Source organism: Austrofundulus limnaeus, unplaced genomic scaffold (assembly GCF_001266775.1).
Source record: "Austrofundulus limnaeus strain Quisiro unplaced genomic scaffold, Austrofundulus_limnaeus-1.0 Scaffold18, whole genome shotgun sequence".
In the NCBI taxonomy this organism is placed as follows: domain Eukaryota; kingdom Metazoa; phylum Chordata; class Actinopteri; order Cyprinodontiformes; family Rivulidae; genus Austrofundulus; species Austrofundulus limnaeus.
Window position 1 is genome coordinate 1,881,470 of NW_013952420.1, and position 18,163 is coordinate 1,899,632.

At 38.8% G+C, this 18,163-nt stretch overlaps 1 protein-coding gene across 1 annotated transcript in view; it reads left to right on the forward strand.

Annotated features, from left to right (window-relative positions):
• LOC106514228 (CUB and sushi domain-containing protein 3) overlaps positions 1 to 18,163 on the forward strand; it is a gene marked incomplete in the record, with an annotated part of 356,940 nt that overhangs the window by 65,135 nt on the left and 273,642 nt on the right. Inside the window, 1 exon segment of the mRNA XM_014003387.1 lies at positions 14,108 to 14,220. Coding sequence (XP_013858841.1) covers positions 14,108 to 14,220 — 113 coding nt within the window.

The following is an 18,163-nucleotide window of genomic DNA, read 5'->3' on the forward strand; positions in this document are numbered from 1 at the left end:
ATATATATTACAATGAAGAGATATATTTGTCACACAATCCCAACTAAGAAAAAAACACAAGTATGTCTGCAAGTTTGTTTTTGCTCCCTGTTAATGAGAAGTAAAGTCTTAAAAGAAAGATTTAGGCTCTTGTACTTACATTTTATGACCTTGTAATTAAAACTATTGTCTTTCTAAATGCTAAAGAAGAAATGTTTCAGAATATATAGTCTTAATTAAATTGGAGGGAGTCTTGTTTTTTTTAAATGGCATAAGTTCAAGAGATTTTCTGAAATGAATGAAAAATTAAGGAATGTGAAACTTTAATCATCAGATCTTATCATGTTCAGCCCAGATCCTTCATCAAAGTAAGAAGGTTCTCCAACTTCAATACTGTTTACACAGATTTTTTTTAAATACTTTCTAGCAATTACCCTGGTTTTATGCACAAATGCTCTTATTGTTTTCTTGACTGTTCTTTCTAAAACAGCATAAAAATCTTTCCTAAAGTTGAATGCTTTTGTTCTCTTGAACTATAATTTGAGTTGATCATAATCTGAGTTACATTAGATCACATAACATTTTTTTTATTGAACTAAGGAGGCTCTGTGATTTGTTTGGGGGTGGGGGGGATCTACAGAAGTAAGAAATAAAACATATTTGAAATATCAGTCTTAGTGTGTTGTTTAAATACTAATATATACTGTATATATATATATTTTTTTCCAACACTGTTCAGACTAAGATCTGAGGACTGTGACTGTAGCACAATAAATGACACAAACTTAAAGTGATCCCAATAAAATTGTGGTGACTGGGTGTATACGTTAGATGCAACTATGTTAGCCATATCGTGCAGCCCTACTGTCACCTTATTTTAAAAATGATAATAACTAAACATTCAGTATAATTTTATGTCATTCATTATAAAAATATTCAGTTTGAAACATGCTGAACAGATAAGCCACATCAAGCAGATGAACGTTTTTTACTCAGTTAAAATAAAACTGATTGTGGTCCAAAAAATACATACGAACAATGAAATTAATCGATTGCAGTTTTAATATAAACAGAATACCTGCTGTGGCCTAAACACACACACATCCTCACACCTTCCTCCTGCTCTGCATGGACCTGAATTGTCCACCCGCTTGTGCGTAGTCAAATATCTCAAGGGGGGCTCCCTGCAGTAACTATAGTCATGGGTTTTGGACTTTTGCCTCAAACAGATGATTTCTCATGGCTGTCTTGATGTTGTTCTGGAGGCTGAACCTGCACCCTGCTGCCTCCTTCTGTTCACCTCGTTTATCACAACCATTGTCATTATTGGGTCTTTTGAGGAAACTTCGGAGCTCCAGCTGTTGTGACATCCATCAAGTGAGAAAACAGCTAAAATGCGAACTCACCACCAAGTGGTCAGAGGTGTTAATTGCAATCTGCCAAAATGACGGATGCCCCTCAAATTTTTGTCATCGTTTAAAAATAAAAAAAAGCAAAAATGTCAAATATGGAAAATATTTGTTTAACGCGACCCCTGATCAGTAGATAAACATCAGTCTGAAATATTTTGTCGTCAAACCAAGTAATGCAGTTTGGTGTCTTTGTTACGTGTTTAGTTTTATAGCTGTTTTTTCTTAACAGTCATAATAAAAACAAACAAACCAGATTATTAGTAAAAGGATTTGTTACATGCCACATAGACCACTTACATAAAGACTGGCAGTAATTCATTGTGTTTGGACTTCTGAAAGAAATGTCCTAATTTGTAGAGGAATTCTAGATCACTGCGCCGTGTGACTTCAAAAGAATAAAACTACGGTCAGGGCTTGCACGTGTCTTGTGAGATGTTTCAGACTTGTTTTTTTCAATGATTTATATCCTCAGTAGGAAATACATTTTTTTTTCTGTAGCCCTCAGCATTATAATTAGGTACATGTCTTGTAGCACCAGTTGCCATTTAGATAGCAGTGTGCTGTCTCTCATGCAGACAACTCAAATCAAAAAAAACATCTGTGTTTAAACATATTGAATGTTTCACTATTTTATTAAAGTTTAAAAAAATAAAATACCAACTTTTTTGGGGGGTGGGTTATAATCAGTTTAAACTTTAACAGTCGAAATTGTTGTGTTTTATGATCATTTCCTGGTGATTTTATCTCTCATTTTTTAAGATTCATTATTCACCCTTTTAACAAGCAGAATTTACTTTGTAACTGTGTGTTTCTAACAATAATAAAATGGCGAGAGGTTTACTGTAATTGGTTACGTAGCATAATCAGTCAAAACACTTAAAACTCCCTTACCCTCTCTGTGTCTTCTTTCTTTTTATTATTTGAGAAGGTCGTAGCAAAAGAGAAGATGTTCGAAATGAAAAAAAGGCAAAACAACAGGACCTGTGAATCAGAAGGGGGGAGGAAAAGTAAAAGTTACATTTAATAAACAGCCCTGTGCCATGTTATACAGACAAAGTGAAGGATAGCTTCAGATACAGCACAGAGGGGAGAGACAGATGGAGGCAGACAGACAGAGAGTTGGACAAATTGAGCTACATCATTTTCATCTTTCTCTTCTTTTTCTCAACGGCATGCTGCTTCCCTGACACACTAATCAGGTGGCGGAAATGTCTGACAGCTGCCTTCAGGGCTGATGTAGTGCGTTCAGGTGGAAGTAACGGCTGCATCTGTCCAGCCAATTATTGGCCCTCTGTTCCCAGGCACATACAGTCATTCTTCTGCCACTGTTGTTGCTGTGATTCATAAGCAGGGGATGCTGGAGCTGCTCGGGCAGCTGGTGTCTCTAAACCCTCACAGACATTTCCGGTCGACTTGGAAACCAATACAGATGCACAACACCTGGTTTCTATCTGAGCCACCCTTGTTGTGTTTGAGAATTTCTCTTCCTGGAGACACACACGTTTCAATATTTAATTTTCACTCAAAAGCACATGGGCATGACCTTGTTTGGCTGCTGAGACACCTGCTTTCATTTCATGTCAAGGGAAAATAATGTTGCTATTGTCTATGGAAATGAAATGACTTGCCTTTCTCCACATTAGACTTTTCTTTGCAAGTTATTTCATGTATTTAACATATTTCTTTATTGTCAGAAGAAACTCTCGTTTTTTTTTCCAACCATACCTAGAATTTATCAGTAGCAATGTTGCCTGCTGCTTAGAGGGAGTGGTGGGCAATAATGATTTTGTCCATGTTTGTGTGAAGTTGTGTATGATTGTCTGTTACCAAAACATCCCATGAAAACTGGACATATTTTAAAGAAAATTACAGAAAGCAATCTTTAGGTACGCATCTACAATAGGGTTGGGTATCATGGCCAATTCCCTAAATCAATTCAGTTTTGATTCATAAGGTTCTGAATCAATTAATCACAATTCACTTCAATTCAATTTGATTCACTCTGCTCCTAAATAATAAAAAGGGTTCAACAGTGTTGCAAAATATAAATTTACTTTTTTTTCTCTTCACCATAAACAACAGGTTTTAAGGGCAAACTTGAACATTGTTGAACTGCAAACAAAACTGTCTCATGTTTTAAATGTTTCACAGCAGAAAGGAGTTGTAAGTGAAAGTGTTGTTAGATCTGATCTCCTCCAGGATGATTGAGCTTATAACCCAAAGCATATTATTACCAGGCAAGAAAGAACAATTTTCTCACTGAATAAGAAGTGATGGGAACGAGGTCACAGGAGAAGGGGTGGGCTAATATAAGTGTATACTTTTCCCCAACCCTTTGACTGTATGAAAATTGTATGTCTGTAATGTTTCTGTCACCTCGTGAGCTGAAGTAAACTTGATAAAAAGAAAAAAAGTCTACTTAAATGACAACGTTCCATCACTTTGAATATCCTTGAGACGTTTCTTAAAGTTTAAAATCAATAATTGTGGTGTCTAAATGAACCAATTTCATTTCAATGCCGTCTTTCACACATTTATACATCGCGGTAATAACAGTTTCACTCAGATGTTTACATAAAGTAGTTTGGTCCGATCACATGAATGACCCTCTTGAAGCCTTTGTTTTCTGCTTCCAGGTACAGGTGTAAATCTTTTGAAACAAAAGTTGCAGTAGCCTGTTTCATCTACAGGTCCTTCTCAAAAAATTAGCATATTGTGATAAAGTTCATTATTTTCTGTAATTTACTGATAAACATTAAACTTTCATATATTTTAGATTCATTGCACACAAACTGAAGTGGTTCAAGCCTTTTATTGTTTTAATATTGATGATTTTGGCAAAAAAGTAAAGAAAAACCAAAAATCCTTATCTAAAAAAATTAGCATATTTCATCTGACCAATAAAAAAAATGTTTTTAATATAAAAAAGTCAACCTTCAAATAATTATGTTCAGTTATGCGCTCAATACTTAGTGGGGAATCCTTTTGCAGAAATGACTACTTCAATGCAGCCTGACATGGAGGCAATCAGCCTGTGGCACTGCTGAGGTGTTGTGGAGGCCCAGGGTGCTTCGATAGCGGCCTTAAGCTCATCCAGAGTGTTGGGTCTTGTGCCTCTCAACTTCCTCTTCATAATATCCCACAGATTSTCTSTGGGGTTCAGGTCAGGAGAGTTGGCAGGCCAATTGAGCACAGTAATACCATGGTCAGGAAACCATTTTACCAGTGGTTTTGGCACTGTGAGCAGGTGCCAGGTCATGCTGAAAAATGAAATCTTCATCTCCATAAAGCTTTTCAGCAGATGGAAGCATGAAGTGCTCCAAAATCTGAAAGCTAGCTGCACTGACCCTGCCCTTGATAAAACACGGTGGACGAACAACAGCAGCTGACATGGCACCCCAGACCATCACTGACTGTGGGTACTTGACACTGGACTTCTGGCATTTTGGCATTTCCTTCTCCCCAGTCTTCCTCCAGACTCTGGATCCTGATTTCTGAATGACATGCAAAATTTGCTTTCATCCTAAAAAAGTACTTTGGACCACTGAGCAACAGTCCAGTGCTGCTTTTCTGTAGCCCAGGTCAGGCGCATCTGCTGCTGTTTCTGGTTCAAAAGTGGCTTGACCTGGGAAATCAGGCACCTGTAGCCCATTTCCTGCACACACCTGTGCACGGTGGCTCTGGAAGTTTGTACTCCAGACTCAGTCCACTGCTTCTGCAGGTCCCCCAACATCTGGAATGGGCCCTTCTCCACAATCTTCCTCAGGGTCCGGTCACCTCCACTCGTTTCTGCCACACTTTTTCCTTCCCACAGACTTCCCACTGAGGTGCCTTGATACAGCACTCTGGGAACAGCCTATTCATTCAGAAATGTCTTTCTGTGTCTTACCCTCTTGCTTGAGGGTGTCAGTGATGGCCTTCTGGACAGCAGTCAGGTCAGCAGTCTTACCCATGATTGTGGTTTTGAGTAATGAACCAGGCTGGGAGTTTTTAAAAGCCTCAGGAATCTTTTGCAGGTGTTTAGAATTAATTCGTTGATTCAGATTATTAGGTTAATAAGTCATTTAGAGAACCTTTTCATGATATGCTAATTTTTTGAAATAGGGATTTTTGGTTTTTCTTTACTTTTTTGCCAAAATCATCAATATTAAAACAATAAAAGGCTTGAACTACTTCAGTTGGTGTGCAATGAATCTAAAATATATGAAAGTTTAATGTTTATCAGTACATTACAGAAAATAATGAACTTTATCACAATATGCTAATTTTTTGAGAAGGACCTGCATAAGTCCCATGAAGAATTGGCTGGTAAAGTTAGTGATTCCTTAGTTTCTTTTGTTTTGCCATTGACAACTTGTTGTCGAAAGCTAATGTTAGCACTGAACGTCAACTGGATGGAAACATACGGCAAGCCAGGAATGACCAAAAAGGCTCCTCTTCTTTATCATACACAAGACCACTAAATCTGTCCATCCATCCGTCCTTTTTCTTCTGCTTATCTGGGGTTGGGTCGTGGGGGAAGCAGCCTAAGCAGTGAGACCCAGACTTCCTTCTCCCCAGACACTTGGGCCAGCTCATCCAGGGTAACCCCAAGGCATTCCCAGGCCAGCCAAGAAACATAGTCCTTCCAGCCTGTACTGGGTCTTGCACCGGGCCTCCTCCCAGTGGGACGTGCCCAGAACACCTCACCAGAGAGGCGTCCAGGAGGCATCCTGAGCAGATGCCCAAGCCAACTCAACTGGCTCCTCTCGACGTGGAGGAGCAGTGGCTCTACTCTGAGTCCCTCCTAGATTACCGAGCTTATAGCGCCCAGACACCCTGTGGAGGAAACTCATTTCGGTCGCTTGTATCCGTGATTTCATTCTTTTGGTCACTACCCAAAGCTCGTGACCATAGATGTGGGTAGGAACCTAGACCGACCAGTAAGTCGAGAGCTTTGCCTTTTGGCTCAGCTCCTGCTTCACCACGACAGACCGGTACAGCACCCGCATCACTGCAGATGCAGCACCAATCCGCCTGTTGATCTCCCACTCCATTCTTCCCTCATTCGTGAACAAGACCCCGAGATACTTAAACTCCTCCACTTGGGGCAGGACCTCCTCCCCAAACCGGAGAAGGCACCCTACCCTTTTCCAGCTCAAGACCATGGTCTCGGATTTGGAGGCACTGATCCTCATCCCGGTCACTTCACACTCAGCTGCGAACTGCTCCAATAAGAGCTAGAGATCACGGTCTGATGAAGCCAATAGGACCACATCATCCACAAAAAGCAAACTGTAGAATTAGTGGTGGAGAGAACCCATTTGTGTGTTAGCAAAAATTATAATCAACCAATTGACAATTTTCTTAAACCTTTTAGAACGTAATCATTGAATGTACCTCCACAGCTGATTACCAACTGGAGTTAAGCATATTCAAAATGGTAACTGCAGACAAAAATAAATAAATACAAATAATATAATAAATCCATAATAAAATAAATAAATGTAACTAATTCAATTTTTCTGATTTTTAGTAGGACTTGCGACCTGTCCAGGGTGTACCCCACCCCTCGCACTGTGACTGCTGGATATGGGCACCAGTGACCCACGCAACCCTGAAAAGGAAGAAGTGTGTACAGAAAATGGATGGATGGATGGATAATTTTTATAAGATGTGGTAGTAGCTGAGTCATTAACATAACATGGCATGAAACTGCATATCACACTGTTTTTCAAGTTTGACCAAAACATCCACAACTTTGCCATTTTTTAGTAGAAGATTATCTCAATTTAAAACTCTGGCATGAAAGACGGTGTGTGGTATATACTCCTTTAGGGAATGCTAGACCTCTAATTTATAAATATTTTACTAAAACTAACCTGAAACATTTGTATTTAAAGTAGTTCCACCCAGCCAATTTTTCACCTTATAAAACACAAAATTGAAAATTAGACATTCATGAATACCTTTAAAAAATATTAAGAGTCCTGTCACTTCACACAATATTTCAGTGATTTGAATTCAAATAAAATCTATCTCAAATCCTTTTCAAAGAGTCTGACGTTTTAACTACCACATATCTTTAGCACATCAAAAATGTGGTGTCTAAAATGGCAATAATGGGCTTATAAAATGACCCTTAAAAAGGCGTTGCTGAATATGAAATATAATGTTCATTCTTGTGCCATTTTATCTGGACCATATTGCCTTAAATTGCTGCGCTTTGACTTTTTTGGCTTTTATGATGGAAATGAAACGTTCTCTTGTGATTCATGCCCTCCTTCCCAAGGTGAGATATTATTTAATGTCTTTGTTGAATCTCGAGTAGAAGTGTGATTTTCATTGCTGACTTGTGTCTGATGTCTCTGTGCATAAAAAACAGCAGACTTGTTAGCATTTAATTGTTAATGATGTTTGCCATTCATTTCATCTGATGCTCTTATTTCCAAAGCAACAGGTTGTGGTGATTTTTTTTTTTATGCCAGAGACACGCACAGGTCACAAAATCTGTCTTGTCAGCTTTAAACTTTGAAATTTACAGTTGTTTTAGGAAGCTCTCCATTTGAGATGATTACCAGAGATGATTTTTTTTTATTTTTTATTTATTTTTTGCTCTTTGATCTCTGAACTTTCATTTCTGTTTTTATCCAAATACGATTCTTCCTTGGCTCAGTTTGAGGTTCAGAGTGAGTGTTCGTAGCTTTTTCTGTGGCAGTTTTCTTTCTCGCATGTCATCAGAAAACAGCTTCAGTTTATTTTACGTTTGATTTTGTAAATTGAAGACCAACGCTTTCATCCATCAGGCCATATGTACCCTGTATACTGCGTGTTCCTCTAATTGTGCATCTGTTCTCTTTTGTCCTTGTCGCTCTGTATCACATGTTGCCATGGCAGCCCGTATTTTCTGTCTTCTGCGCATTTTATCTTCACTGTTGGTGTGGTAAGGCACAAAACTTCACTTAGCAGACAAAACTAATTAGGTTCACAGTTTCGGCTTGTTTTTTGTTATAATGGGTCAAAGCTTTTTGTGTCCTGCATTGCACTTAAGCTGGCGGGTGCTATTGACGTTTGTGTGAGCATTCACTTTGCCACCGCAGATTGTCCTGTTATTTCCCCTTTTTCACCCTGCCAACAATTAGTCCCCCTCTATGAATCCTCCTCCCCAGACACTGGGTAAGGGGGCACTTTTAAAGGGTTCCCAGCTTTATATCAAACTGTGAATCACTTAAAGTATATAACTTCTAGATGAAAAAGCACTGTGGATTCCAACAACTTCTGACCTCCTGTTGAAATTGCTCTGAGACACAGTAAGTTACAAAATAATAAATAAATAAAAAAAAACAGGAAATTGCTGAAGGCTTGGTTGGTAGGTGGCACATGCTTTTTCAGTGTTACATTTGAGACACAAGACCAAGGTCAGACTGAACTAATGCATAGACTTGTGACATTTCCATGTAACATTTTCTATAAGAGATTTTCCTGGTAGCAAAGTTTTAAAAAAACAAACAAAAAAAAAACATCACAGTAGGGTTGGGTAGTATCTATTTTTTAATCATTAAGCCTTCCTCTGAAAATACTGCAGTGTGTGGTATTATTATCTGCCCCGAAAGGCTTGTGATGTTTTCTTGTGGTGCTGTTTGCAATTTGGAGGATTTTAACGATTCCTAATGTTATTTTTAACAGTATTTTCTCAGATCAAGAATGCAACTATTATTTTCATCATCACTTAACAGAATAGAAGGATTCAAGCAAAATATAAAAAGACATCATCTTGAACTTGTCACCTCTAAAAATAGGTTATTCTCTCTTTTTAATTTTTTTTTAGGAAAATAGCATTCCAGCCTATTGGGCTTTTAAAAAACCAATCAGCAATGCTTCTGCTGTTTTCAATGTGAATCCACATCACTGTAGCTTATCCTCCTTCCTTCTTGTTTTTAGTGTCTGGCGGTCTTTGCAAGGTTTTTAAAAACAGTCAGTGGCGGATCTAGGATTTTTCTGAATAAAGGGCCATCAAGGGGCCACAATATTCTTAGAGGGGCCAAATATTTATTCAATATCTTTGTACACAAATCTCTGATTTTGATACAATGTATACATTTAACCAGTCACACATGTTCAAACACTTGTAATGTAATTAAAAAAAATCTTGCATGTACTATATTCTCCTTACAAGTTTTATGGGCATTTTTACTGTACATAGATCAAATATTCTCAAACACACAACATGGAAGAAAATCCAGTCGTTGTTAGTGGACAGACTTTTCCTGCAGGATTGTTCAAATCTTAAGAGAAGACGACATCTGTAAGCTTGATTCCTGCCAGACTTTCCTAGTTGACTCATTAGTGCATCTAGTGTTTGAACATGGAACTGCACCCACCATCATCACTCTTGGGCAAAGGACAGATGAATGACAGGACAGGGGCACTTCAGGGGCCCAATCAGATTTCATCTGGGGGCCAATGCAACTGTGGCCCCGCCCCTAGAACCGCCCCTGAAAGCAGTGGCATGTTTTCCTAGATTTGTCTGATGTAATTTAAGTGTAATTTAAGTGTTCTGTCAGTAAACAAGTAAAATAAGATTGGCAGCGGAAGAAGAGTTTACTTTTTATATTCATGCCCCCTCGTAACGGTCACTGCTTGTAATAAATTAATAAACTTCTGTGAGTGTTCGCACATAACAATTCATTGCTGCCCATAAAGTCACTAAAACGTCACCGGCTCTGCTGAACCCCACCCCATACCATGTGTTTGACCCCCCCAGCGCCCTTCCTTCCTTAGCTGCCTTGCACTGAGCTAGTATATTTTTTGAGCGTATGTTTCTGTGTTTCTGTGTAAACATAGGATCAGAGCATCTTTTTTTGAACTCATCATTCCTATTGTGTGTATTCCAAGCTGAAAAAGGTAATGCAACTCTCGTTGTGAAAGACCTTGGACATTCGTTCCCCCATGTTTGTTATGTGTGTCTTTCTCTGAACAGATGTTCTAAACTGCAATTTCATTCTGCATTGCATCTTTGATGTTGTGTGTAAATGACAATAAAGTTGATTCTGATTCTAAATCCAAATAGTATATCCCACTCACACACCCCTCCATCCTGCATTCCTGACCTCCCTGCAGAGGTATCAAGTATGAAGAACAAATACTTTTTTTGCTTAAGTGGAAATTTTGGTTGTTTATAGTTTACTGGAGTAATTATGTTTCAGACAACTTTTTACTTCGACACCTTACGTTTTCATTCAATATGTACATTTTAAAAATGAAAAAAAGTAATTCATGTCTATTTCAATTCGACTTGTTTTCAGTTTGGCTTGTCATCATTCAGAATAAAAATGAAAGAAAATACAACTATCTAGATACAGTATATGGTGCGTCTTTGATAAAGTACATTTAATTGTGGTTGGATGATAAATGTAGATATCTACCATTGGTTTAAAACCCACCACAGAGATTTATCTTGCACAACACAAGCTTGCCTTCAAGTTTAATTTAAACCACCGATGTTTTTAAATTAAGCACAACGGTCATTTCAGTCATCACACATCTTAGAAGGTCACATTTAAGTTATGTTTCTTGTGTTTAAAATTGCATCACGACTTACTCCTAGTAGCGTTTTGGCACACTGCGAGCACCTGCGAAAAAGAGGGTAATTATTTACTGCACAGTTCACTGTGCTGTAATTGGAAACTCTATTGAAGCTGTAAATACAGAACCCTCTCCTTTGCTGTCAGTGAGAGGGTTTTCTTTTTTTTAACACATTTGGCACGCTGCAGACATTATTTACCTGGCTTATTGTCAAGTTAAGATTCAGTCTCAAAAGGGCTCCAAAACTAGCAACAAGAAGTAATGGAACAGGAGACAACTACTGGACCAAGTTTCTTTCGTGTTCCGCTTCTCGGCTTACAGCAGTGGAAGGTCAATCGAACATCAGCAGCAGCTGCTGAGGAATGGTCAGCCACACATCTTGTTTACGATGTCGTGAAAGTAAATGGATTTGTTTGGATCTGCACCTAATTTGAAATGCAGCAATGAATCAGTCGGTTACAATGTAGCTGTGAGGCCTCAAACACCATCAAACAATAGGAACAGCTCCCACTGGGGTGTTTATTTTATTTTTTTACTGTATAGTTTCCAGTATTTTATTGCAAGATGAACTGCATCACAATTCTCAAAGTGGTCTCGTTTCATTGAACTCAACAAAGTTTAATCTCTGTTTTCATGTCTTGGCATGGTCATTATTTTTCACAAACGCAGTTGTGTTAATAGACAGCATGCCACTTTCCCATTTGATTTACAATAAGCCACACATAAACTCAGCAGGCCACTTTATTAGGTGCACTTTGTTAACTGAAAGAGACAGTGATCAGGATAGATAGTGACCAGTCAGACGAATGTAGCTTCTTGGTTTAATTTAGAATTGAAAAACTCTGAAACCTTCAAAAGATCTCAAGGGAGGCAATCATTGATGTGTTTATTTTACTTTTTTGTGTGTGTTGTCAATAAACATGACAGATCCAAATCCTTCAAATCTTTTTGAAATTTTTTACTTGCTAAATTTTTTAATGAGTTCAAGTGACTTTATGTGACTTTGATTGCTTCATGGTTGTTGGTGTCAGATGAGCTGGTGTGATTATTTCAAAAATAGCTTTTTCATTACATATTTATCATATCATAAAATAATGCATTCCTTTTAGTTACCTTTTTTTCAGCAGGTGGTGCTTGCTGAACTTGCTGAAGTTCAAATTAAATTTTAGTGACTGAATGGTGCATGCTTATTGGTGCCAGACGAGTTGGTCTGGCTATTTGAAAAACTACTGCTTTCCTGGGATTTTTACACACAACCATCTCTGGTGTTTGAAGAGACTCATCAGACCAGACAATGTTTTTCTAATCTATTTTTGTCCAATTTTGGTGAGCCTGTGTGAATTGCAGCCTTACTTTCCTGTTCTTAGACAGGAGTGGCACCCGGTGGGATTCTGGTGCTGTGGACTGTCTGCTTTAAGGTTCAACATGTTGTACATTCAGATTTGGTATTCTGCAGACCTTGATTGTAACGAGTGAGCTACTGTTGCCTTTCTGTACCCTCATACCTGACTGGACAGTCAGTCTCCTCTCACATCAATGCATTTTTGTCCACAGAAATGCTGCCTACTAAATCATTTTTATGTTTTGGACCACATGTTTTACACCCTAGAGATCTCTGTATGAAAATGTTAAAATTTGATCTGCAACAAATTCTCAGATTCTGCCAGTTTTAATTAGAACTTTCATTCTAACATGGTGATACATATTTCAGTTGCACTGACAGGACAGAACATGATGATCTGAGGTTGTTTAACTACTGTTATAAAAAGAATTGATCCACCTTATGCTGTACGGTCTTTGTGGAATCATGTAGAGTAGTTGCCACTCAGCAGGAAAGTTGCCAGTCTAATCCTGACAGCCTTAATAGCGTTTGCATGTTCTCTCTGTGCGTGTGTGGGTTTTCTTCAGGCACACTGGTTTCCTCCAGCAGACCAAAAACATGACTGTTAGGCTAATTGGTAACTCTAAATTGTCTTTAGGTGTAAGTGAGAGGATAAATGTATGTTTGTCTCGTTTGTCTCTATTTGGCCCTGTGCTGGACTTGTGACCTGTCTATGGTGCACCCCACCCCTCACACAGTATCTGCTGGATATAGACAACAGTGACCCTTGTGACCCTGAAGGAAGAAGCGGGTAGAGATATTGGATGGATGGAAAAACAGAAAATTCAAGTAGATCACCAGTTTCTGAAATAACCAGCTTGTCTGACACCAACAACCAGGCTATGTTCAGTTATGTAAATATGTTTTCTTCTGCAATCTATTGCGCAGTTTAAACGTTAACTAATCATTGTGAGCACGCCTAGATCCTAAATGCACTCAGTTGCTGCCATGCCATTGGCTGATTGGCTATTTGTGCTAGCAAGCAACTGAACGGGTGTATCTAATAACAGGTGTGCATGGTGCGTGTAATATCCCTATTCCATCAATCCATCCATCATTTCTTCCTGCTTCTTCCTTTAGGGTAACTGGGTCACTGGTGCCCATATCAGCAGTCACTGTGTGAGGGGTGTGATACACCTTGGAGTAGTCGCATGTCCATCACAGGGACACATAGACAGATGAGACAAACAACCATTCACACACTCATTCACACTGAGGGACAACTTAGAATTAACAATTAGCCTAACAGTCATGTTTTGGATCTGTGGGAGAAAACTGAAGTACCTGTAAAAAAAAACATGCATGGATGGAGAGAATATGCAAACTCTACCCAGAAAGGTCCCCAGCCAGGATTCAATCTGTCAACCTTCTCACTGAGAGGCGACAGCTCTACCAACTGTGCCAATGTGCCGCCCCCTCTCAAATTATTAAAGATATTTCTCTAAGTTACTCCAATATGGATTTTTCCTAATGTGTAGTTTTATAGAGCAAAGGTTATACTTCTTCATTATGTGATAAATTTGTAATCAGAAATATGTGATTTTTTATCACTTAAAGTTTTAATAAAACATGATAGTTTTTAGTGAATGTCTTGATATAAAATGATATGCATGCATATATAAATTATATATACACACCAATATATGTGTCTATACATAAAGTTATTCAGACTTGAACTGTAGCTCCATAGTATAATATTTATCATTGAATGAACTATTGATGTGTGAGTGTCATCAAACATTTAATACTGAGGTCTCCTTCTTATCTGCAGGTTAACAGGATTTACCATCCCCCCGCCTGTTACCAGTTCTGGCTCCATTTTTTCGTTGAGGCTTACCAGTGACTTTGCAGTAAGCGCTCACGGATTTAAGGTAACTTATGAAGGTAAGATCAGAATCGTTTTCTATTCTTTGGGTTCTATTGATATAAAAGACAACTTTTTTCCCCATAAAAATGCAGCTCTTTTTAAACGGGTCTTTATTTAAAAGAAAAATCTATCAAGCTGGGGAGGAGAGACCACCTATTCCGAGGAGAGAAAAGTGTGATCACACTTAGTCTGCCTGATTACCTTTGGGTCTTTCATTGCTGAGTTACGGAAACATTAGGTGCTTCAATTAAGCAAATTATTCCCATATTTTCCAAATCAACATCCCTCCCCTCAAAATTCTTGAGCCCTGTTTGCTCCTCCAGAGGTGCATCTTAAATTGCAAAGCAGATGGCAATGGGAATTAGTTGAACTAATTGATGTGCCGAGATAACTGTGTAAAAGCAAGGCTGTAAGCAGGAGGGATCTGCCTAAATATGAATTATCCCTCTGTGACCATCAGCTCTGCTTTTTGCCTGTCTGCTCTTTCAGGTGCAATCGTTTCCTCTTCCATCATTATTTTGGTTTTCCCATTCCTGTTTTCATTATCTGTTTTCTTTTCATCAATCTTCAATTTATGTTCTTGTTTGCGCTCTTACCTGCTCACTTGCCTTACACCAGCAGCTTCCCAATACTATGTTTTAGTTATTTCTTTACTTTCTGTTCTAGTTACTTAATCTTCTTCCTCACAAACAGGCTGACCCCACCTTCTCACCTCAATCGCCCTCTTTACATCCCTGTTCTCCCTTCTCATCTCCCCACCTGCCTCAGAACTAGTCGGTCCAAGACCTTTCCCCTTTTCATTTGCCCGTTTGTACACTTTCTGCCTCTGCTGAACGGTTTCTCACACTCCTGTCCAGTTTTATCTCTTTGTTTTCATCTTGACCATGTTTTCTACTTGATTTTGTCATTGTTAGCACAATTTCATTATGATTAGGAGAATACACATTTCAGTACACCATGTGGCATATGCATATTTCTGTTATTTAAATACAGAGGAGTTGTAGAAAAAATATTTTATAGTTTACTCTGTGGCAGTTTAGATGAGTTGTTGTGTTGTCGCTTTTAAACAGTGGGAGTCTGATTAAGGATTGAGCCAAAGCTCTGATGTGTCATCCTTATTCTGTCCCACTCAGTTTCTTAGGTCTATCACTTTTTTTTAACAGTCTGATATGGCAGCGCATTTTCCAGATTGCACTATAAATACTTACAAGTAGGAATTTAAATGCGTTTTAGTGATTTGTTCTTCTCTCTCTGAAGATTACATATTTTTGTTTGTTTTTAACAATCAGGTTGTATTTAAGGAGCTCAGACAGTAAGGATGTGTATGCATGGTGATGTTAAATTAGTGGAGGGCATGGTGCAGTTTTTGGTTTTTAAACGGGGACAGTGTAGCCTGGCCCTTGCCTTCCTACGCAGCTCCGCTCAATTCTAGTTTCCCTTCACTGCTCTGTCTGGGACTTCTCCCATTGACAAGGATTTCGCTGGCAGATTTTTAGCCGGGCCAATCAGAGAAGAGAACGTCAATTTTCTGCACAGTGTCTGCTTGTAGTTTATTTTACCTGGGCCAATCAGTAAACAGAAGGAGGAGTTATTGAATGACGTCGATGTTCTGCACAGTGTCTAGTTATTATTCAGTCAGTAGTTATTTTAGCATACAGCAGCAGAGGAAGTGAATGAAGCCGGTCTGTGTTGATAAGGCTTCCAAATTAAATTAAATTTGTCTGACAAAGCAGCAGCTCTCATTTACAGTCGTCTTGTTCGGCTTGGTACTTTTCTCGTATCAATGGGGTTGTTTACAGCACAGACGATTTCCGGTTAGCTTCTTAGCTTAGCCTCCTTCACACCGACAACACACACATGCTTTAGCAGAGGCCACGCCTCTTCCAAGAAACGCTTCTCTATGCAACAAGTCCAGACCCTTGTATGAAGCAAAGTGAAGGACAGGGTCTGGTTTTAACCAGGCTAGGGACAGTGTGAATAATGCATCTTTCTGTCATTTAGTTCCTGTAGTTTAAAACATTTTAATTATGTGCCACAAACAAAGTACAGTTTTCACCAGTCACATGTAGCACGAAGTGACGCTCCCCATCCCGTACCTGTTGCTGTGAATTGTCATGCAGTCATTATATGATGGCCAAAGAAGAGGTATTCCCCATAGTCAAATGTTAGATTTTATTTATTTATTTTTTGGAAGAAAAAAGCACAGATGGTCCTAAGTTGTGAAACAGAAGAGCAACACCTGTCTCCCTTTTTAGAGTAATTTCTTTTAAAACAAATGTTTACAACAAGTTTCAAGAGTTTGCATCCACTGGTCTAATGAACAACCCGCTGCAGGCCTGTTGTAAATCAGCTAATTACCCAGCTAGCATCAGCCTGTCAGGCTCCAAACTTTACTTTATAATGAACAACACAATAGGAAAAAGTAGTTTTCTGCACAGTAAGCACCTCACTTTAGGACAATAATTAAATTCATCTGGTGTTTATTCTAGAGTTACTGCTATAATTTAGTCAAATTTACAGATATTGAGCTGGAGTTTGATAGTGGCTGTGAGTCATCCTCATCACATACTCTGAGTGTGAACACAGTTTGCGAGCTTTCACAGTATCACAGAGGATTGCAGACAAATTAGTTTTAAAGATTTAACCATAACAGTTCTTACTCTATCGCTTTTCTGTATAAGATGAGCTTAATTTAAAACTTAAGTATGAAAGGCTTTGGGTGATATAAATTGTTTCAAGGAATAGACCTTTATTTAGTCAGCTGTCAACTTCATTTTAGTGCTGAGCATGTTAACGCGTTATTATCGCACCGATGCTTAACGGCGATATATATTTTAATGCGCATTAACGCAATTGTTTATTAGTGTTTCTACGTTGTATCTCTGTTCACTGGGCAGCAAACACACACACAGAGAGACATACAAACTCAGTGGACATGGCGGGGAGGCGGCATCTTGCTCAGTATTGGTTCAAATGGCCTTCGTCCAACGTCTCATCCAATGAGAGCCTTTGTTGTCGAGCCATTGCTAGGCAACTCGCAGCCACTGTCATGAACCCGACCACAGCCGAGGCAGAAACATGGTGAAAGTCATCGGATTCTTCAGGGCATTTTTTATAAAAAAAAAAAAATTCCCGACAGTGGGCTGTAAAGAACTGAAGTATTCTGTAAGCTCTGCAACTCTAACCCTTAATTTACACTACATGCGTTCCGGCTCCGCTCCAGTCTGGTCTGACCTCCGCAGCAAATACGCACCCATTGTAATCAAGCTGCGCCGGAGTCAATTTTTAAAGATTACGTCGCACCAACAGGAAGAGGAACAAGCACAACATCCGTATTTACAAAATAAGACAACATAATTTTGTCGAAATTGCAGCTATATTAATAAATATACGGATATATTTCTATACAAATGCTGTCAGAATGTATCGTTCTGTTTGGGAAGCAGATAGCAACATGTAGATGAAGCAAATGTGTACACACACAACACGTGTGGATTTTATTTTGAAATCAGAAGTTTTAAAAAGATGACTGTGAAACAGTTTCAACCATAGAAATCAAAAGCTTTTATATCAATGCTTTCAGCTGTGTTTGGAGTTCATCTTTCACAGAATCAGTAAGTTTTTGCTCTGACTTCCACATTTATCACTGGATTTGTCGTGTGATCTCCTTCCTGCACACCCTCCCTCTTTTTGTCTGTCAGACCGGAGCGGAGCGGAGGCTGTATAAATGTATGAATTAATAATAATAATAATAACAATCCATTAGTCTTATATAGCGCTTAAATTGGGTTGCAAACGCTGCGAGCTGTGCACCGCAGCGCATTGGAGTGGAGTCACATGTTGTGTAAATCTGGGGTGAACTGTCTCACCACCTGAGGAGTATGGGGTTGAAACATCACTTCAGTTTAAAACCAGCTTAAACGGGGGGAGGTTCTGCAGACAAGCCTGAGAGGCGTGTTG